The sequence below is a fragment of the Drosophila novamexicana genome, unplaced genomic scaffold (genome assembly GCF_003285875.2).
Source record: "Drosophila novamexicana strain 15010-1031.04,08,12 unplaced genomic scaffold, DnovRS2.1 tig00000485-arrow-pilon, whole genome shotgun sequence".
In the NCBI taxonomy this organism is placed as follows: Eukaryota; Metazoa; Arthropoda; class Insecta; order Diptera; family Drosophilidae; genus Drosophila; species Drosophila novamexicana.
The window spans coordinates 2,474,281-2,498,495 of NW_020824808.1; the positions used below are offsets into that span (position 1 = coordinate 2,474,281).

At 36.1% G+C, this 24,215-nt stretch overlaps 1 protein-coding gene across 4 annotated transcripts; it reads left to right on the forward strand.

Moving 5' to 3' along the window:
- The first annotated feature begins 1,022 nt into the window (after positions 1-1,022).
- LOC115761249 (sex determination protein fruitless) lies at positions 1,023-21,776 on the forward strand. Of its 4 annotated transcripts, none has more exons than XM_030702956.1 (6): positions 1,023-1,170; positions 1,229-1,429; positions 1,508-2,332; positions 4,903-5,154; positions 6,718-6,850; positions 21,168-21,776. In XM_030702956.1, the coding sequence occupies exons 1-6, from the start codon at positions 1,045-1,047 to the stop codon at positions 21,662-21,664; spliced, it is 2,034 nt and encodes a 677-aa protein (XP_030558816.1). In that variant the 5' UTR covers positions 1,023-1,044; the 3' UTR covers positions 21,665-21,776. The 4 variants fall into 4 exon arrangements, with proteins under 4 accessions (XP_030558816.1, XP_030558815.1, XP_030558814.1 ...); XM_030702955.1 differs by lacking the exon at positions 21,168-21,776 and adding an exon at positions 15,378-17,090; XM_030702954.1 differs by lacking the exon at positions 21,168-21,776 and adding an exon at positions 10,331-13,102.
- The last annotated feature ends 2,439 nt before the right edge of the window (positions 21,777-24,215 follow it).

The following is a 24,215-nucleotide window of genomic DNA, read 5'->3' on the forward strand; positions in this document are numbered from 1 at the left end:
AAAATATGCGACGGAAACTAAATTATAAATTTAGAACAGTGCTAAATCTAGTAATGGGAACAAAGTCCTATTTTCGATCACACTCGATAAGACAACACAAATTGTACAGACGTTTGTCTATTTGTTTAAGTGCAAAATTGTCAAATGTTCGCAATTATTGCTACGGTAAATATAACGGAAAATAATAGACAAGTCGTGTGGGTAAAATATAAAAACACCTGTCACAGACAATACCAGTAAATATACGAAATTAACATAAACATTTCCCACAAATTCTCTAGTGCCTCTTCTTATCCCTTCGAAAGAAACTATCACGAGATCTGGAAATACTTTTGTTTATAAACTGGCTTGTAAATGTGTTAATTTATGTTAAATGTTAGTAATAGACTTTCATTAACAACATTTTCTAAATTACAATCCGCCCTCCGATCCTCGCCTCTGATAAATGCTAGAATATTTTTTTATTCATATTTAGCAAATTTGATTAAGGTTTGGAACTGATCGAAGAACCTGTTTCAGAAAGTTGCTGTTATGAGAGAATTGCGCCTCTTAAATATTAATAGTAAAATAATTGAATCTTAAAAAAAAAATTGTTTCGTTAAGTTTGAATTATCCACTCAGTTTTCACCAGTGACTGCGGATTGCTCGAAAACTCTCGTTTATACATATGTATGTTTATAAGTTACATATAACAGTTTTCACCTATTTTCCACTGTTGTAGATTAAAAGTGGAATTGATTTGGTTAAGTGAAAGGCAAACTGTTGAGCAAATAATATATTTTCAGCACTTAGTAAAAAAAGAAAAGAAAAGAAAGTTATAAACAATACTTTTCACTAATTTTCCACGCGAATGTGTGAAATTATACATTTCAAATGTTTGAGGCAAATGTAAAAGTACTGAAAGGAATGTTGAGTCTTAGTTCTTGCCGGACTTGGGTCAGCTTTATATTTAAAACTATTTTCTTTTGAAAATAGTGAATCACTTGAATCTTTTATTAAAAAATCCGATATTCGTATTGCAGGTACAACACTGAACAAGGAGCTATGGACCAGCAATTCTGTTTACGCTGGAACAACCATCCCACAAATCTGACCGGGGTGCTGACCTCGCTGCTGCAGCGTGAGGCGCTCTGCGATGTCACCCTCGCCTGCGATGGTGAAACAGTCAAGGTGAGCAGCCTATTATCTAGGTAATTAAGCGGAAGAACTAATTAATATTATTTTCCAGGCACATCAAACCATACTGTCAGCCTGCAGTCCATATTTCGAGACGATTTTCCTGCAGAATCAGCATCCACATCCCATCATCTATTTGAAAGATGTACGATACTCAGAGATGCGCTCCCTGCTGGACTTCATGTACAAGGGTGAGGTCAATGTGGGTCAAAGTTCGCTGCCCATGTTCCTGAAGACCGCCGAGAGTCTGCAGGTGTGTGTTCGTTAAGCTTAGCTCGTCCTTGTAGCCCAGTGTATTTATTTCCGTTTCCCTTTCGTACGGCGTTCACAGGTGCGCGGCCTCACAGACAACAACAATCTGAATTATCGTTCCGATTGCGACAAGCTGCGCGACTCGGCCGCCAGCTCGCCCACTGGACGCGGGCCCAGCTATGGTGGCGGCCTGGGCGCCGATGTGCGCGACTCACGTGACTCCCTGCGCTCCCGCTGCGAACGCGACCTACGCGACGATCTGCAGCGCAGCAGCAGCAGCCTCAGCCTAAGCGAACGCAGCTCCGCCGCCGCGGCGGCAGCTGCTGCCGCGGCCGCTGTGGCCGCAGCCGGCGGCAATGTGAATGCCGCCGTCGCAGCGCTCGGCCTGACAACCAGCGCCGGCGAACGATCTCCCAGCGTGGGCAGCGCCAGTGCCGCGGCAGCTGCCATGGCCGCCGCAGTCGCGGCCGCTGCGAACAGAAGCGCCAGCGCCGATGCTTTAAACAGTCGCGGCGATGCTGGCAGCGATCGGGGCAGCGAGCGGGGCACGCTCGAGCGGGCTGATAGTCGGGATGAGCTGCTGCAGCTGGACTACAGTACCAAGGATAATAATAATAGTAACAGCAACAACAACAACAACAATAGCAGCAGCAGTAGCAGCAACAATAACAACAATAACAACAACAACAACAGCAGCAGCAGCAACAACAACAACAATCGAGAGCGCAACGATAGCAGAGACAGAGATCGGGACAGGGAGCTCTCCACGACGCCCGTGGATCAGCTGTGTAGTAGTAAGCGCAGACGTAAGAACTCATCATCCAACTGTGATAATTCGTTGTCCTCGAGCCACCATGCGAATGCGGCCCACATACAGGACAGACACTACGCGCAGGACTCTCAGGTGAGTTTCGAGTGCAACGAGAAGGTGTCAAAAGAAATACTGATAATATTATAATTGAGCACGAAATCTGCGACTCCATATAGTATATAATGTTGAAAAAATTGTTTAAAGAAAACGTTTATACAGTTTATCACAGACTAGCTTAAGTTCGGGCAGACGGATCAAATTATTAGACAAATTCTTCTGATTCAATTATTGCCGCTTGCTTTGTAGCCAATCAACGAGCTTTTGGACTGTTATATAAAGATTGAATTGGAATTGATCCAAGTTTTAAATATGTAAAATCGAAAAGCGAATGACAAATTCTTTGACGAAACTTGGCAAGCGTGTTACATAGGTCAATGCAGTAGAAAACATATCTCATAAAGTATTCTTATTTCATAGCATAACTCGAGAATTATAAGAGCTATATACACCCAACTTAGTATGCAGTAACTTGTGTAGTATGCCCAAATCGGGCACATTTCACTTTCTAGATATCTTGCCCCATTCTCCAAACAAATTAAAAATGCAACTCATTTTTAAAGATAGAGCCTTTCACTTAGGCATATTTGATTTTGGCAATAATTTTGACTGCCTAATGAAAGCAAGAAAGTAAATCATAACGCTAAATGCAAACTTGGCCATCTGCAAGCTTTAATTATAATTATATAACTCAAATCACCCACCTTAATATTACTGTTCATTGTAATGGGGAAATGTTTTGGCAGCCAGAAATATGATAGACTCTCGCACATGTTGAATGAATATCCTCATAGTGGACCTATATTTGCGTTCAGCAGCGATCCAATGCGATTGACTCATTCCCCCAACAAGCAGATCGCAAAGGTTGCAAAAGGGCAAGGTCTGCAGTATTGCACGAAATATATCTGAACAGTATAAAACATTTATCGTATTTAAGCCCAGAACAGCGGCGATCATCAGAAATGGTGCGACTAACAACTGGGCGCATTCAGTCACAACATCTGACAGAATAAGAGAGAGATTATAGGTAACGTGACCACAAATATTTCACCGAACTCATTTAAGGATCAGCTTGTAATGCAGCTGACACTATCGTTGTAGTTCTCAGTCTCTGTCTTAAGTAGATCGCAGTATACTTACGTGTGCCTTCAGTACATCGACATGAGAACGAAATATAATGATCAGCACAAGCGGATATGTGTCACAGACCAGGTTTATGGTCACAATCAAAGAGCGGATTGTAGATTATTCATGGTCTTTGCTGGTTCAAGTTCCCAGTCAAGAATGCCAGGGTACACCCTGACCATACGAAAATAAAAGCCTTGTCGATCTTCCAGCGATCGCTCTTACTAAGCAGGCGGTCGTCCATGGTATCGAGTAGCGACTGTGCCTCCTGCAGACGTCGCAGATATATTGCCAGAGTAAAAGCCTTAAACGATCCACCGAAAGGGTTTAAGGCCAGTACGCCAAGGACTTTTTATGCATTGATTTTTATGATTTTATGGATTTTTTAAATTGGTTTTTCTACATTTATCGATATAGTTGATCGATCGAAAGCCAATGAGAGACATATTTCGCTATCAATTTTGTATCGGTAGCCAGCTAGAAGAAAATAAACAATTGATGAATACATTTATTAGTAATCGGAATCGGTAATACATCGATACCCAGCCAATAATTTTTATCGATTTCTAATCAACTCAAAGTTCGTTATGTCATGAAAGTGTACATGAAGTTTGAGTTTATATAAATTCAGCTAGCAAAACATGCCAAATATTGACGGTTATCAGCACGCGTTGAAACACAGCAAACAAACAACATTTATGTTTGGCAATCGCGATAGGCAGATATTCTGACTTGTCCAAAGAGGCGGGCCTATCAGCTGTCAGTGGTCTTTTCTGATACGTGAGGGTGTGGGCTGGTGTGTGTGTGTGCTCGTGTGTGTAACTTATCGTATTGCTGTTTTAGGCAATTGGCGCGTGCCGCTCTCGCGCAGAGATTTTAACTTTTATGTCACTGATAAAATAAGTGTGCTCCAGCCGGCAGTATCCGACTAACAGATCTCCGAAACTCAGCGGCAAAACGTCCATTGAAAGTATTCCAGCTGTCATGTGCTTGTTTTTCTCTTAGTCCCACAATGTGTATGGGAAATGCATTCATGAATGGATTTGGATTGGACCGTAAGTCCAATAGTTCTCTATATAGCGAGTATGTATACCATGTATCAAAGCGCAAGGCCATAGTAATGAAATAGCGCGTATTTTCTTGCTCTATCAAAAAAGTTAAATATTGTTAATATATGTACTCTATTAGCTACATACCAAGTTTGGTGTAAATAGGTCTTGTAGTCTCTGAGTTATGCTTAAAAAACTATGTCTAAAAATCGATGTTTATCGATATTACTCAAATGAGAGAAACTGTAAAAATTTAAATGATAAAATCGTTCTGCATATAGTTTTCGAGAGCAAACATCAAGTTCCTAGATGGGTAAAGTCACGTCTGCTTCAAGGTTAAAGAAGAATACACTTAATTGTAAAGGTGCATAGGACACATTGAGAGAAAGTGTATGCTAATTCGTAGTATTTCTTTTTGCGTCCATTTTACAGGCGAGCAACTTCAAGTCGAGTCCGGTGCCGAAAGCGGGCGGCAGCACATCCGAGTCGGAGGACGCGGGCGGCGGTAGGCGCGATTCGCCGCTCTCGATGACCGTTGGCCATCTGGGCGGCGGCAATGTGGGCGCGGCCAGTGCGCTGAGCGGACTCAGTCAGTCGCTAAGTATTAAGCAGGAGCTAATGGATGCACAGCAGCAGCAGCAACATCGTGAGCATCACGTGGCGCTGCCCCCCGAATACTTGCCGGTAAGTGTATGATTCGACTACCGACTACCTGAACCAAAATTCAGCCCGTGTCCCCTCCATGATTCGATTTCAATATATATCTAATGTTAATGCGTAATGCCTTTTAGTTAGCTAAGTTTATTGTTAAGGTTTTTTCTTTTGAACCGGTGCGATGGTTCCAATTTCTGTTCTTAACCACATACAAAAAAAAAAAAAAAATTGCAGCTACATTATTTTTGTTCTATATACAATATTTCTGTACATATAATTGCATACTTTAAGCCAATTGCAAAATGCTTCAATAGAAAATTTACAAAAAGAAACGAGAAAACGAGAATACTCGAAAAAAGCTGCTAACAAATTGTTTTGTTTTGTAAAATTTAAGAAAAAATCGCATAAAGCAACGGCGTGTGAGAACGAAGGATTGGTTGTTTGGTTTTGTTTTTGAAATATAGATTTCTCGGAATTCGAATATCTCGAAATGGAATATCGGCCAAGAAAAAGAAAAAATCTCAACAATTATTGCAACAGCATAAAAAAAGAAAACAGCGTCAAATCCTTCCTTCTACCAGTAGATTGTTTCTGCCATTTTTTCTGAAGTTGATTTTTCCCATTTTCGTTTGTTTTTCGTTTTTTTTTTTTTGGTTGGTTTGTTTTTTTGTTGCGTTTCCATTGAACGCGCAGCCCAAAGCGAGCGGCACAAAAGACACAGACGCGTTTTCAAGCAACAAAAGCTCCATGCACCAGCTGCTGCTGCAGCAGGCGGTGGAGGCGCAGCTGAAGTCGCTGCAGCTGCAATATCAGCAGGGAACGCTCGACAGCACCGTGCAGCGACTGCTGCAGCAGCAGCAGCAGCAACATCAGCAGCAACATCAGCAGCAACAGCAGCAGCAGCGCCACATGGAGCCAAAACAACTGCTGGGTCCACCTGCAACCGCTGCCAGCAGCAGCAGCAGTAGCACTTCTCGCAAGAGCGGACGCTTTCGTGCGAATTGGTTATATCAATTCGATTGGCTTAAATACGATGAGCTGGCCAATACGATGTTCTGCAAGCACTGCCGCAAATGGAGCACCGAGCTGGCCGACATACGCACCTCCTTTGTCGAGGGCAACTCCAATTTTCGACTGGAAATTGTTAATCATCACAACAAATGCAAATCGCATCGCCTGTGCTATGAGCGCGAGCTCCAGGAGCAGGACAATCTGGCTACGTTGGCCGCCAGCAGCAGCCGGAGCAGCGGCACAGCCAAGCGGCAAGCACCGCCCGATATAATCACCATAAATGTGGGCGAGGACAGCGCCTGATGCCCAACAATGCATATAACTAAATGCACACACGCACACCCGCACACACACATGATGCACTTGCTCAGGTTTAGTTTTAGGCATAGTGTTAGCAGCTTTTTGTAATTTAATTTAAGCGGCTTGAAGCATTTTGCAATTGAATAATAATAAAATAATAAATACATATATACTTATATATAAAAAGAAAAGAATTTAACAATTGCGCACAACTCTCTACCCCACTCTTTCTCTTCCTCCCACTCTCTCTCTCTCTCTGTCTCTCTTTCTCCGCATTCTTAGAGCGCTGCTCTGAAAATGCACGCCGAGGACATGTCCACGCTGTTAACCCAACACGCGCTGCAGGCCGCCGACGCACGGGAGGAGCACAACGATGCCAAACAGATGCCACTCGATCAGACGGACAACATTGACGGTGAGTAGCGCCAACTTCACCAATATCTAAATATATCTCTATATATATATACATATATATACAAACATATATATGTATTCATATAGTATATATGTGTTTCGTTATTTTCTATCTGTGCTTTAAAGCTAATGCACTCGAAACTAAACGATATCAACAAAAGATATATAAAAAAAAGAAAAATAGAGCAAAACTTGTACGATTTTTACATTAGCTTTTGATTTCTGTATAAAAATGTATTTTTTTTATGGAGCATCCAAAGTCCGAACGAAAAAAGAAAAACTTGTAGTAAACAACTGTAAAAAATCCGTAGTTCTTAGCTTCATTATTTTCGTATAACCCGTTCCTAACTATCCCAGCGTACGTTTCCAGTAGACAAAAATTTTCTAACGGACTGCGGAAAAGCTGTGCACAATGGGCATAATATGCAGCATTCTCGAGGCCTCACTGTACGCGGCTATTCCGTTTAACTTGTAAGCTCCCTTAACAATAAAATCCTGCATGCACTTGATCGATCCATATATATATATATATCCACTCCTTGTACCGAACCGAAATCAGTTCACATTTCGATGCAGTTAAAGGGCTTTTTCACCCTACACAACTTTCCCCCCTCCCCCTTTCCACCGCCTCCATGCGCTGAAAGACAAATTTACTGTACCTTTACATTTTAGTATGTATATTAAGTTCTATTTACCCAAACTTTATTTTTATGCTTTTGTATGTATGTATTTAACTATTTTCTGTATGTATATCATTTCTCCTTTATTTATTTTTTTTGGCGTTTTGAATGACCACTCTTGAGCGAAAGTGAATTCAAGAACATTCTGCCATGAGAAAGAAATGCCATTTGCTAGAGCAACAGATCAACACCTCTCCTACCAAATAGTTTATGCTATATATGTATACACGTACATATGTATGTGTATATATAGTACATATATTATTTCGTTGTTTGTCGTATTGCCATCATTATTTTTTGTATTACTCGTATATTATATACTCTATATATATAGTCTTAGGCGAAACTACTTTAGCTGACTTATCGTAATCGTAATTGTAATCGTTATCGCAATTTCGTATATTTGCGGTTTAGTTTTTGTATGTTGCCGCATGTTGCATGTTTCTATGACGCATACACACACACCCACTATTGTTATTATTATTATTATTTTGTTTTTAGTTAAGTATCGATACATTAAATGTTATCTTTAATTGTTTTTATTATTTAAACTCGATTTCTCTTTACTTTAAACTTAAGTTACATTTTTCTCATAGTTGTACCTACATATATAGGAAATGCCTCCGCTGACATCCACGAATTGGTTCAGTTTAAGCAAATTGGCTCACATATAATATCATGACAAAATAAATTTCACACTCACACACACACATGTATTCTATAAACAATAAAAACTCATAAAATAAAATGAATATAAAATATTAATATCTCAAGTTTCATAAGCATAACACTTCACAAATAGACACACACACACACAAACACATACACAATGTTTAAACAATTCAGAGAAAAATAATGCTTCACATTCTTTACAATTCCTATTTGCTTATCAATGCATTTTTATTTATTCTATATTTTTATTATTTTTTTTTTTAATTTTTGAAGCCCCAAGCTAGCGTTCTTTTTTTTCTTCCTCTTTATTTAACATAAATATGAAGAACTTTTTTTTTGTTATTTTTTATTAACTATTTATAACTGTGCTAAACTTCAAAACCCCTCAAATTTTTCAACTCTATTTTCGTCTTTAATGTTGCAACTTATTGTCTAAGAAAATCGACCACATAAAAACCAAAACCAAATTCAATAACTTTGAGTAATTCTAAAAACAAGACTTTCGGTAAGAAAACCAAAATATAAATGATAATAATAAAAAATAAATAAAAACAAAAAAACGCTACAGCTTCAAAATTCATTCAGTTTCTATATAATTTTTCTGTTGAATATATTTACACTAACCTTGCTGCATATATAATTTAATGTGAGCTCAATTTATTTGCCACCACTGTAACGAGCTGTAAATGGTTGTCTGTTTTCTTATAATTGGTTTGTCAATCTACTAAATGTTTTTTCGAATATCTTTTCGCCTCTTTATACATATACTATATTTATGTGTATGTGTCGTGCGTATGCTTGTGTGTGTGTGTGTATGCGTGTCTATGTGTGTGTGATTATAGTCTTACGGTCTTGCCCAATGCTAAGCGCAATACTTACGGCAAAGCGAAGGAATTTACCGTGCACATTGGTAATACCAAAAAAGGAAAAAAAAAACAAATCGTACCCCATCTAACAACCCCTCTTAAGCTACCCACACTTAGGCCTGAAAAAAGAACTGGAATTTGTACCACAAAAAAAAATGGAGTAGAAAAAATGAAAATAAATTAAATTAAGTATTACGAGCGAAACAATGAGTATATCGTTTATTGCTGAAAAATTTGTTGCAACATTGAAGTACTAAAATAAAAGACAAAAAAAAAAAAAAAAACAAACTAATTTAATAAATAAATAAGGAACAAAATTGTATTATAGTATACTGTAAATGTCCACAAATGACACACAAAACATTTAAGTTAACATTTTGATTTGTTTACACTGTTGTGTTCTCCTTATATGCCATATAATGCAATATACATACACACAATACTATCTAGTTGAGTTGATTGAATAGAGCCTCTAATTACCTTATGAAACCTGCCGAAACCGAATTGAAACCTTAGCTTTAAGTCCTGTTTTTAATTTGTGTTTTATTATGAATTTAATTTAAGATACAATTAGTGCAATTTCATAAAGATGCTATAAATATGATTTCCTTTGGATATTATAATTTTGTTTATGTTACTTATAAAAAAAAATCACACATACACATTCGATCTGATTTGAAAACCTTTAGAACAACCCGTTAAACCAACAACTAGCCAGCCTAAGCTTCATTCCTAGTTCCATTTGTCAATGCAATTTAGTTTTACAATTTTGTAATTTTTACGTTACGTTCTGATAAACCACATTTGCCATAAAAAACACACACACAAAATCCCAATTGAAATGTATTGAGAACTTTTACAAATGTTTTACTACAACTGAAACCCAAACTAAGAACAATTCTAGTAGCTGACTGTTGTTCCAAATTCGTTTGCATATCTAAAGACAAAACATACCCATATATATACATAAATATATATATATTTACCTATACCATAAATACAAGTAACTGCTATACAAATATACCATATACCATATATATATATATAAATATGCAATCCTTACGGCTTGCCAATTGCGCACATCTTATTCAGTTCAGTTCCAATTAGCATTTGGCCAAAGCCCACTGTGCGCATGGAATGTAAACGAGAGCGCATCCCATTGGCCAGCCATTGCATTCCATGGTCGCAAAGCTCGTTAAAACCAAATCCTATCGCCATTCGCTCACAGTGATAACGCATTATACGAAACGCAAATGTTTGCAGGTCGCGTTAAATGTTTTAACAGTGCCCGCAAGCACAATGCGGACGACGATGTCGAGCTCGGTGTGGCCGTTGCCGTCGTCGCAACGGCTGACCAGCAAATGGCTGCTGATGAGGAGGAGGCGGAGGCCGAAGCAGCGGCGGCGGCGGCGGCAGCGGCAGCGCTCGCCTACCATGCCACGCCCAAGTATAGGCGTGCCATAATCTATGCGCCGCACGAGGAGGATATGCACGCGACGGACCTGTACATGGACAACAACAACTATAATTGCGAGTACAAGTGCAAGGAGCGCAATATGCGCGCCATACGCTGCAGTCGCCAGCAACAGCAGCAGCCGCATCATCAGCTGGCGGCGGCGCCGCAAACGGCACTGAATCTAGGCCGGCACAGCAGCGCCATTGTGGCAGCCACAGCCGCCGAGACGCTGTGCGGCGCCGAGGCGGCCTACTCGCCCACGCCCACTTCGAGCAGCAGCAGCTATCGGGAGCAGATGCAGCAGCAGCAGCAGGCGCCGCACTTGAGCTACGCACTGCAGCAGTCGCCCAATGGCATCGCCAATGCATTGCAGCCGAGTCATCAGCTGGAGCTGGCCCATAGCTATGCCCACCACGCCCATCATGTGCCGCCCCATGGTGCACTCAGTTCCCCGCACTATCAGCCAGCGCTCTCGCCACAGCCCAGCTCCTCGTCCGCCTCGGGCAGCAGCACCTCAGCAGCGGCTGCGGCGGCCGCTGCGGCTGCTGCTGCTGCAGCAAATCGTCGGGATCATAACATCGACTACTCCACGCTCTTTGTGCAACTGTCCGGCACGCTGCCCACGCTCTATCGCTGTGTCAGCTGCAACAAGATTGTGTCCAATCGCTGGCATCACGCCAACATCCATCGGCCCCAGAGTCACGAGTGTCCCGTCTGTGGCCAGAAGTTTACGCGGCGCGACAATATGAAGGCCCATTGCAAGATCAAGCATGCGGATATCAAGGATCGTTTCTTCAGCCATTATGTACATATGTGATCACTTCTTTAGATAGTTAGACCCCTGTGACGATATGTAAAACCCCCTACAAGCAATTGCAGACCCCCCTCAGTTATATAATTACGTACACCTAGAACCCTAAGAATTTCCGAGAGTTTCTTCAGCGCTCACCGCAATTTACTTAAAGACAGGTAAAAGAAATAAGCAAAAACAAAAAAAAAAAAAACAAATCAAATCAAATCGAATAAAAGGTTTTCAATTTTAAACTTATAAAATCACATACGTAATATTTTAACGCTGAAAGATTAAGGAATTCGAGTATTCGAGCAGATTTTAGCTATATATCAATATATACATATACACACATGTATTGTACTCTTGTAGTTGATTTATCAAAAGACTTTTTATTAATTGTTATTCAAATAACCTCTAGACGCTTTTTTACATCATTTTAAAATATGGTACTACACATATTTGATTATTATAAACCGCATATACCGAGGCCAGTACTTAAGTAAAAACTTTAAAAAGTATTACAATTAGAATTCCACAACTTTACGTTTACCAGTTAAACTTATTTGTTTAAGTTATGATTTGTTTGTTTATTTATTTATACAATTTATATAATTTATTTAAACATTTAACATGTGCTGTAGTGAGTTTTGACTAATACTATTTTGTGTGCCATATTATATAGTACTTAAACTTGTATTCAATTAATCAAAGCAACAACAATAACCAAAAAATGCAATTTTTTCGACCAATAATAAGAAAGAAATTCAAATTTTAAGCAACAAATGCAACGAGTAGCTAAAGCTATGGAAAAGCAAAGATCAAACGTAAACAAAAGCAATAGAGATCAAAACGATTTCATAAATCATTAAGAAACCAGACTATTTTAAATATATAAACAAAGAAATTGTTAAAAATTCAAACTAAACCAAAACGTGCTCAATTTCAAAGGCATTCATAAGTGCCACAGACATATTTGAGCCCCTGTGAGCACTTTGAGCCAACTTTTATATATAAACAGGGCTGCAAACCTTACGAAATTTGGCGCTATTCAGGTTTACGGTTCAGTTCACGACTCGCTTCACGGCTCGAACCTGTTCTTTCACATATATGAAACCAGGATTTTATACAAATTCTACTGAAATATTGCAGAGTGTGCATGTTTTCATACTTTGTTTCTTTTTATTTCTGAGCAAAATCAATATAATTTATAATAAATTAAGTAAGCCACAAGGCCAAAACTCACTCAAAAGATTCATTTGAGTAATAATTAACCAATTTTGATAAAAAAAGGTTGAGATTTCGATTCCTAGTTTATTCGAGCAGTTGATTTAAATGAATATTCAGTTCACACTCAAAAGCAAAGACAAATTTCGAGTTTGAACCAGCTTGGTTCAAACCCGCTTTGCAGCCTTGTATATATGGCAAGGTGTATTTGATATCTGGATTGAAATTGGGCGCTCGTTAAATAATTGCACTCGTATCTTTGGCAAGACACCCACCGAAGTGCATTAGTTGCAGATTTATATTTGACATAATTATTTAAATTTTAAAAAATAATGTATTTGAAAGTGGTTTGCTAAAGAAACAATGTAAGCCAAACACACACACACACACACGCAATACTCAGCAATAAACAATTAGAAAAGCAGCAAATGCATTGTATTTAAAACAAGAACAAAAATAGTCGTAGATTAAGCAAATGCAAATGCAAACTCTTAAAACTATTTTAAAGATAAACACAACAAATCAGCAAGCAATACTTAACTTCTTTAACTTTACTTAATAAATCTCTTTCAAATCGAATTCCAGTTCTTTTCAATTTCAAACACAAACAAAACCCAAAATGTTTCACATAGGAACTAACAACCAGATCAACCAACTTAACTCAGTTTCTTATATAAAAAGAAAACAAAATTCGATTAATCCAAAGAAAAATTAAAAACAAAACAATAAGAAATAAATATACTACAAGCGCACTCTCTACCTACGGTAAGTTTCCATTTTCTAAGCTCTATTTAAACATAAAACTAAGTTTATCTTAAATCTGTTTGATTTAATTTTCATTAGTTTTTAAATAATTTATAAATGTATAGGTTACGTATTGTTTTTTATGTATGTGCATTCTTTTAAATTTTACAAACGCAAAAATAAGCAGAACAAAAATTTAAAATTTTTATAAAAATTACTGGAAAAAAAAAACAGGAATTGGCCAAATAATTGAAAATGTTTACTATATATATATACTTAATATTTTGAAACACTTGCTCTCTCTCTCTCTCTCTCTCTCTCTCTCTCTCTCTCTGTCTCTCTGTCTGTCTGTCTGTCTCTCTTACTCACTCACTTGCTATCTATAAGTCTCTTTCTCTATCTCTCTCTTTCTCTCTGTCTCTCTCTCACTCACTCACACTCTGTATATCTTTCTTTCTCGCTGTCACTGTCTTTCTCTCTGCCTACGAAAGGCGTCTTTTCTTTGTTTTTTCGAGCTCTTTATAAATGTTTGTATGCAGCAGGCAGGAGGGGTGTTGAAAATATGTTCCATATCGATGTTCCATAATTTTCCGATAATATGCGTGTCATTTAAATTATAAACCCAATGATTAGCAAATATGTTGGCGCAATGCTAGCTTTGTTAATTTCTAGCTGTTTATACATATAGACATGTTTATATAAATAATAATATCTTTGCCGTGACTATATCGAATCAATCAGTTAATGTCCCTCTTTTAATTACACCCCTGTATATTCATATATTAGCAAATACCCCAATATAAAATATAATACAACAACTGCTCCTCAACACCCGTACAATTCAGTACAACATATCTTGAAACTAATATGGTTTCGGCTTACAACAAACAAATACAGAATTTAATACATATATATATATATATATATATATATATATATATATATATATATATATATATATATATATATAATATAAATATATATATTTATGTATTTTAACAAACAGTAGAAACACGTTTAAACATCCAAACAAAACACACACTCATCATCTATTAAAACATATAACAAATTATAAAAATTAATTATATTTATTTATAAAAAACAAATATTGGTATAACCCAAACAAAACACAGCTCATATGCATATATATATATTTATCTAAATACATATATATATTTATATATATTTATCTATATATATATATATATATATTTTTTATATAGTCGTATACATACATAATTTGGTTTGGGTTCTTCAAAGTATTCAGCACCTGAAAATTGAGCCTAGTTAAATTTAATCGAATATTATTAATTCTTAATTATTGTAAATAATATTTTTATAAATTATTTCTTAAGCAAATATCCATTTTGCCAATGTCAACTATTTTTAATTGGTTCGAATTTCATTTTCTATATGTAAACATAATTTGGTTTACCTTACCCCAAACCCCGCCCCCCACGTGTCCAACACTTTCAAATTCAATGAAAATATTTAACTAAATTGTTCTTTGTATTTTTATTGCTGTTTTTTGTTTTGGGTGTAACAAAATTTTTGCGCGAAATTTGTTATTGAGAAAATGAATTTTAAAAAATCATCTATTTAACTCAATCAAGCTCCCCGCCACCTCTCATGGTTCCCCCCAAGCAACACACTTATGTTTCCAAATACATATATATTTTATATATTACTAAAATCCAGACAAGAAGTCACATGTCTTCTCATCTCTAGATTATAAACTATTTAAACTTCAAACACTCTTCATTGGCAATGCTAAAAAAAGGGCAACAAAACTAGTAAAAAAAAAACACACACACAAAATTAAATGCAGTTTATAAAAACCATTGAATTATACAGCTTAAGAATAATTATAAAATAATTTTTCTGTTTCTGTGAATCACCAACAACAACATTGTTTTTCTCTTCTTTTTTCTTTACGCGTTTGAACGAACAAACCAAAACCAAACCAAAAACCAAATCGAACATTTTAAATATGCAAATCTTAACAATTACAAAATAAATATATGAATCAAAAAATATATCACAAATAAAAAACGAAACGAATCGAAACGAATTCCGTTATGCGGCGAACGTAGGCTCGAAGGCCTGGCACATGCGGCTCACCTTTGAGCGTCTCTCCGGTGGCTGCAACCTGCATCGCTGCAAGCTGTGCGGCAAGGTCGTGACGCACATACGCAACCACTATCATGTCCACTTCCCCGGCCGCTTCGAGTGCCCCTTGTGCCGTGCTACCTACACCCGCAGCGACAATCTGCGCACCCACTGCAAGTTCAAGCACCCCATGTACAATCCGGACACGCGCAAGTTCGACAACCTAATGTCCGCCTCGGCGACAACGGTGGGCGCGGCCACGCCTACGGCTACACAGCTGGCGGCCGCATCACAAGCGGCCATGGCGGCGGCGGCAGCAGCAGCATTTACAGCCGCGCACCAGCAGCAACAGCAACAACAGCAGCAGCAACAACAGCAGCAACGCGAGCAACAACAGTCACTGCAGCAACAACAAGCGCAGCAGCAACAGCAGCAACTGCAGCAACATGCACATTCACTGGCGCAGCAGCACATGCTGCATCAACAACTGCAGCCGCAGCATCACCAGCAGCAGCAGCACAATGCAACAAGCGAATGATATAGCCAGTACCTGGCCTGGAACTATGCTGCATGGAGTCCAGAAGAATCGTCCCTGAAACAACCGCCGCCGCACTTTGCCAGCAACTATCAACAGCAGCAGCAACAACTACGCCGGGCGCAGCCCTTCAATTTCTATGCACGCAACTACTATCAACAAAACTTTGAGGCCAAACAACAACACAACGGCAACATGAGATTGCAACAGCAACAACAACAGCAGCAACAGCAGCAAGATCAAACGCAAACGCAAACGATTGTCATTGATGAGAGCGACAATGAGCTGGAGGAGCTGGAGCCAGATGGCATGGCCAGCTGTATGCGGCGCAGCTTCAACCATTATATGGCACAGCTAAAGCAGCTGGCGCCGTGCGTTGCAGCCAGCAGCAGCAACATGTGCAACAACAACAGCAGCAGCAATAGCAATCAAACGGAAGCTAATACAATTAAAACAGCTACAACTACTAATGCTAATGCCAATGCCAATGCTAATGCTAATGCTAATCGTAATAATTGTAATCCCAAAAGCTACAACAGGCAGCTGCCATAAGCAGTGGCAACGACAGCAGCAACAACAAGGCAAACGTTTGATACTCAGACTAAGCATATATATAGACAATTATATATATATATATATATATAGCACAACTAACTGAATGAAATCTTAAATGTTGACCATGCATTGCAAAACATTATGGTAAGCCAAATTTATTTGTCAATTATATAGGAAAAGAAAGAAATCTTAAGTTATGAATTGAAGGATGAAAGAAAGTATGGAATCAAATGCTGACCTGTGCACGATTCATGGTTTCAACTGGATTCAGATGTTGCAATTTCATAGTTACATAAAAAAAACAACAAACATTAATTAAGTAAAACTTAACAATAGTAAGAAAGCACTTGTAGCGAGAGGCAAGAGGCAACAAAAAAGGGTTTCCGAGCGCAGCCAACAGAGGACTTTATGCAGTTTGAAGGCAGTTAATTATAAACCACAACAACAAAAATAAATAGTACATTTCAAATACAGTAAATTATATATACTCTAACTCTAACTATTTTATCAGCACATAATTCTAGTTGTTAGCTAAAGCAAAAACATTTGCTGGCCTCCTGCTGCCAACTGTGGGGCAAGTATATTGTGCCAAGCTGTTTGCACCTGTTTGTTGTTGCATTTAACACTAATGTGCACACGCTTACAGCAAGTATGTGTATATATATATACTTATATATATATATACCATATGAAGCCCCCAACTAATATGTAACCCAGCCCCAAGCACTTTATTAATACTTATTAACAGAGATTTCAAAAGGCACAAAGACATTGTTAGGCGCAAGATTTTGTGTGCAGCTAATATTTCAATACAATTCTTCATGTTAAATATATACATATATATATATACTTTAACAACACTGTAATATATTATAATAAGCTATCCCCCACCCCCTCCCCACCAAACCTACTTACACCACTTGTAGTACAGTTATATAAATATATATTGTATGAGATTTGAAAAGAGAAGAAAACAACAAAAAATAATAATATTTATTTAATGTTAAACCTGGAAGACATGCATACGATGCCCTATTAGTATACAGTTATATTAATTAATTAACTAACTAATTAATTAATTAATTCAACATACAAAACGAAATACAAACAAAAATGTTAATTTATTTATAACACACTCGCTGGTGTGCAGGAGTATGTGTGCGCTGTGTGAATAAGAAAGTCCCAACCCGCCCACAACCCGCAACCTGCGCCCTGCCCCCCGCCCACCTACCCTTTGTATTATATCAGCCATAACGCCATTAACCCTTTATATATATATATATATATCTTAATATATATATATGTATCTGATAACTGAAAAATGCATGTGCGTGTCGGGCTAGGGCGCCTTCTGTTATCCAGTCCATATAATTTAGTTATATTAATTATTAAACATAATTTTGCAGCATTTTTATAAGCTACCGTATATATATATATGAGTATACATATATATACTTACGATATATAAATATATATATTTTTTACACATATCTTTTTTCACTAAGTAGTTTTGTAAATTGAATTTGTTGTTTTTGAAACCAACTGGTGCGCACATGAATTGCCTAAACAAAAACAAAATTAAACAAAAGAGTAACATAATACATTAATGAATACTATTTATTTGTTCTAATTTTTAACATGAATTTAGTTAAGTAATTAATGCTACATCAAATACTGCCCCGACTTAATGTTTTGTTTTATGTTTATTTTTTAACTTTCGCTTTGTTAAACAACATGAAATTTATCTATATATATATGTACATATATGATGTGATAACTATAGTTAAACTTAAACACACACACACACACACACACACACACACACAAATTACAAATGAAATTATGTTAATTATAAAAGGAAAAGATGGAATATGGAACAGATGTCTATAATTATGATATTGATATGATGTGGTGTACATCTAATTTGTGGTATGCGAAAATGGTGCTAAATCCAAATATACTTTAAATGCAAAGCAAACCCATAGGGATACAATTCTTAACCCCAGGATGGCCCCGAACAGTAGACAGCTTTTCAACCTATGTGCAATATGACTAGTTTTTTCTTTAAGTGCAAACTGGAAATGTGGAATATGATAAAACAAAAAAAAAATATAAAAATCAAATAAAATACGTGAGAATGGGTGTAGTTGGAGTTGGGCGGGTGTATTGTATTTCAAAGGCAAACCATTTGAATTAAACATAAAATATACACAACATAGAAACATTTAATACGAATGTTAGCATATCACTTAAAAACTATAAATAATAGAGAATATTTCTGTGTTGTATCTGTAACTGGAATATTGGTACTATATACAAATTAGCTGCAGTTAGCAACATTTCTGTGTCTATTTTAAATATTTAAATGTCATAGCTTAACAATAAAACTTAAACGATAAAGAGACAAAAAGAACAACAACAACACACACAACAAAAAGAACAACAACAACAACAACAACATAAGCATCAACAAAGCAAACAATTAATTCAACCACGCCCCCGTCCCCTACCCCAAGCATATTTATTAATTTGTTTAACCCAAAAAAAAAAACAAAAAAAATTGAAAAAAAAACAAGACTCAAAAAACAAATTGTTTGTTTTGTTTTATAACTTTGTTTAACTATTTTAACAGCGCATTTGTTGCAGTTCGAGCTGAAAAAAGTTATAAACTTTTAACTAGTTTCAATGTAATCTTAGCTCTTAAGTATTCATATAACTTGTATTAATAAAACGCAATACAATTACTTTTAGTTTTATTTATAAAAAAAAAAATAATAATAAAAATATTAAAATTAAAAAAAAATCAAGTTTAATTAACGCAAATTGAAGTAAGTCTCAGTTGCTTGCAGCATTTGTTAATATCTTTTTTATATATATATTTATGATTACAAATATTATCTTAAAATATTTTTAATAAACATTCTACCCATATATAATGCCAGCGTTATATTAATTTCAATTGAGTGCAAAATACCGTAACAGCAGCAAAAGTAATAAATAATCATAATAATAATAATAACAAAAATAATAATAGCCCAAGCGTTAGCTGAAGAACAGGCAAAAATTAAACGACAAAATTGCAAATAAATAAATTGCAAATAAATTGAATTTTATGGATTAAAAAACCAAATAAAACAACAACAAAATGGTGATCACTTTTTTCTTTCTTTCTGAGTTGAGTACGCTTTGAATTGTGCTTCCAAAGAGTTAGGGGGGTGCCCAATAGGAACTTATCATTCACAGATATATAATATATATATATTACTCACACACACATACACACACACCCACACACACGAACGATAAACACATATGCATTGTGTGTCAAATTTTCAAACCTCGGCCCAATTTCCTGTTTTTTTTTACCTTTAACTTTTATAATTATTTTTTATTATTATTATATATGTATATGTACTCTTATATATTTATTTATATATTAACAATTAATTTTATGTGCAACGTCAAATGTTTTTTTAGGTTTCATTTTGAGTTTTCGCTTGGTTCAAGAAAAGTTGCCAAATAGAAATGCAAATGTTTCTTCGCACAAATGAGTTACACCCAAAATGAATATGTTTAAAAATCTCTCTATACATATATTGAGTTTTATGTTAAATTTACTCTCTCACACACACACACACACACACACACGCAAACACATGCAGCTATTTCTTGTACTTGCCATCAAGATCAATTGTGTTGCCCATTTGTGCTCAAATTTTTATTATATCGACAAATTATATATACATTTATAACTACTATATATATACACCTTCAATGTACCTGTTTACCTAATCATAATTTGATGCAGCTGACTTGTGACTAATTTCATTTTTATATACATATATGTATATACATATACTTATATCAACTATATGAAATCAATCCCAAAACAAAAAGAAAGAAATTTCAGCAAAACGAGCGCAAAAATTCAACGGAGGCATTTTAGAGTTAAATAAGAGCTTAGCTATATATACATATATGTATTATTTTTATAGTTTAAGATTTGGTAAAAACAAAACACAGCGCTGAAATTTTATAAATTATTTATATTTTGAAAAACTTGCACGCTTGAATGTGAAGGGAAATATTTACGTAATATATTACAGGCCAAATCAATAGCGCCCCATGGTATAATATTTAGTTTTTTTTCTTATATAATTATAATTAGTTAGCTTTATTTTTCATCTATTTCCATGTCAATCTATTTGTATTTGATTGGACTTTAGTTTTGTTTTCCTTTTTTTTTTTGTCTTTGCCCAGGCTAAGTTTTATTTGCTTGAACGTAGTTTGAGATCTATATATGTATACACACATATATATATATATAGTTTGTTTTTGTTTCTTTCTCTTTAATTTATATATTTGTTTTTAATTAGTAACTACATAGTCTTTAGTTTGTATTATTTTGCCTATGACAAAATTATTTTGCTCACAAAATGTATACTCTATTTCTTTCTCTCTCTCTCTGTCTTTCTTTTGCCATATATCTATCATACTCTGTCTCTTACTCTAACTCGCTCTATCTCTATCTCTTTGTCTGTCACGCTCCCCTCTATCCTTATCATAAAATTCAAAAACAAAAACAAACCAAATAAAAAAAAAAGATCTATTTCTCTGGGCTGATTTTCGTCCCGCTCGACGGGCTGTTGTGTGTCTGTTCTTCTCTTTCTCGCTCTCGACACAGGCCTCGCCGCTCGTCACCATCTCTCGACACCGCTCTCGACCTCCTCGTCGGCCTCGCCTCCGCCCTTTGGCATGCATCTATCCGCGGCCCTGAAGAGCGAATACCATCCGCTGCACTATATACGCGCCGCGGGCAATGGCCACAATAGCGGCGCCGGCGGCGGTGGCGGCGGAACGCCCCCCGCCCATGGCTATAATCCGACACAGGCGGCCGCATTGGGCGGCGGCGCCAATACACCAAGTGGCACCGGGCACAATTCACATCACACCATGTCCTATCACAACATGTTCACGCCGTCCCGCGATCCCGGCACCATGTGGCGCTGCCGCTCCTGCGGCAAGGAGGTCACCAATCGCTGGCATCACTTTCACTCCCACACCGCCCAGCGCTCGATGTGTCCCTATTGCCCGGCCACCTACAGTCGGATCGATACGCTGCGCTCCCATTTGCGGGTCAAGCATCCGGATCGCCTGCTCAAGCTCAACTCCTCCATATAAGGGCGGGGCTGGCCTCGTCCGGGCGTCTACAGCTATGCACTGGAAAAAAAGTTCAGCAGCAGCAGCAGCAACAACAACTACTACATCAATAACAGCAACAACAACAACAACCACAACAACTATAACAACAACAATTACAACATGTAAAGGACAACAAAAGTTTTTTTAAGCGTTTAGCTCGTGACTTTTCCTACTAACGTGTAAGTTCTTTAACAACACGGAGTTTATGTACATCCAACATATTTAAAGATATATAAGTCAGATATATATATGCGTATATATAACTGTAATTCTTTGCATTTAGTCGCCTCCAAAGTCGCTTCTGTACATTTCTCCCGCTTAATTCGCAATTTAACCCTCAAGCCTCCTCAAGCAATAACCCAAAATATATAGAACCGAAGATGCTAAAAACTATAAACATATACTATATATACTGCGATACCGCAGGCATAAATACAAACTACATACATATATATAAAGTATGCAAATTATATATATATAAATAATGGAAAAGGAGAAGAAAACTAAAGAAAGTACATACCATATAAATGGCTAGTTGTAAACCTTTTTTTCATCTAAATGGAATAAAACGTAAACAGATCCTAACTAGATTCTATAAATGATGTCTACAAAATGATTGAAATCGGCGCAAAATAAAAACACTTGGAAATGGTGGCTCCCTACCAAGGAGTTCCTGAACCTAGTATAAGAAAAAAACATGCAAAATTAGCATTGACAAAAATTTGACTAAAAAACAAAACAAAAAAAAATAAAAAAAGAAATAACTTTAAAGGTTTCTGCGTGTTGTTTCCTAGTACATATATGCATATAAAACTATTATATGAATACACACAATTAATGTACATCATTGAGAAGCAGGAAGAAGAAGAAGAAAAACTATAATCTAAATGTAAAACGCAGGGCTTCTGGTCCGGCCACAAAGGCAGCCGCAGTCACCTACTCGTACTACTCATATATTATCACATTAATCTTTAGTTGGCATACATACAAACAAGTCTATATACATATATATATATATATATATATATATATATATTTATATATGTATTTAGGCACAGACATGTGTGCGCACATTTTAATATATATATATATATTTTTTATTAATTTTATTGTATACTATATAATTATATAACATTTGCAAAGAGTACATACTTTTATATAGATTACTCAAAGAACTACGAAGAAATTTTGATATACCTCAGATGCATTTCAGTTTTATTGTTGATTGATTGCTTAATTTTAATGAATTGTGTTTATATATCCACACACACACACACACACACACGCATATATATATATAGATATATATATACTACATATAAATAAATTACCTAGCTACTATTTTAATTTAAATGCAACAAATGTTTTTAATTAACGTTCGTTTGTTTGTTTGCTGCGTGTAAATGTGTTTTTATTATTATAATTTTTGCGTACGGTTAAAGTTCTTGATAAGTTTTTTTCTTAGACTAAATGCGAACCACTTGAACCACCTCACAATTTTGTTAAACATTTACGTTAAGCTTGCTTATATTTATATAGTATAAAAATAAAAGTAAAACTACAAAAAATCACTTGTGTTAAATAAACTAAATGTTAAATGGAATTCAAATAATTCATATCAGAAACTACGAGGTACATTAAACTTATTAACAAGATAAGTAATTGCTTGTGTGACATTTGACAACTATTAGAACTCAATGCCCAATGGGGAATCATTTCAGCACTATATTATTATAAAACTTTTAAACAATTCAATTGATTAATTTTAAACATTTTGTGATAGGCAAAATTATGGTTTGGCACTTATTGAAATTGATAATGGCAAAATGATAAAAGATAAATTTAAACACAAAAACAACAAAAAAAAATAAAAATCAATGTGATATTTTCGGCACAAAACTTTACATAACAAAATTAATGAGAATAGCAAAAAAACAAACAAAAACAAAAAAGTAACGAATATAATTAGGAAGAGACAACATGGAAATATTTTTCGAATTACATATATGTTGCTTGACTTTTAGTTATATTTATTTAGGACAGTCTTTTGTTAAATGCGTATACATATTATTATTATCAAAATTCGTTATATTTCGGTCCAAAGCACAAAATGTATAAAATAATTTCTTAGTTCATAATTTTTAACTACTACTATATGACTTTTTGTTTAATTTCGCGCACTGTTCTTTTAAGTTATGTATGTGTGTATATAAATGAATAACTCTAATTTTACTTAGCTTTACAACTATTCAGTTAACTATACTACATAAACCCACAACAATTGCAGCAACAATTAAATGAAAACAACAACAACAGCACAAAGTTTAAGGCAATTCAAACAACAACAACAACAACAACAACACACACACACAGACACAGATTTATGTACCAAAAATGTAATAAATATGAAATTATATTAAAAACAACCAACATATACTACATACTATACAGATTTAGATTTGGGATTAACTTACCATAACCAAAGGATTGCTTTTTCGAGCGTTCTAGGGAGTATTTTTATATATGACAT

Excerpts from the sequence above, each read along its gene's own strand:
- LOC115761249 (XM_030702954.1), top strand. The coding sequence starts at position 1,045 with ATGGACCAGCAATTCTGTTTACGCTGGAACAACCATCCCACAAATCTG. Across the intron at positions 2,333-4,902 it reads ACTACGCGCAGGACTCTCAG|GCGAGCAACTTCAAGTCGAG; the intron begins GTGAGTTTCGAG and ends TCCATTTTACAG. Across the intron at positions 6,851-10,330 it reads TCAGACGGACAACATTGACG|GTCGCGTTAAATGTTTTAAC; the intron begins GTGAGTAGCGCC and ends AAATGTTTGCAG.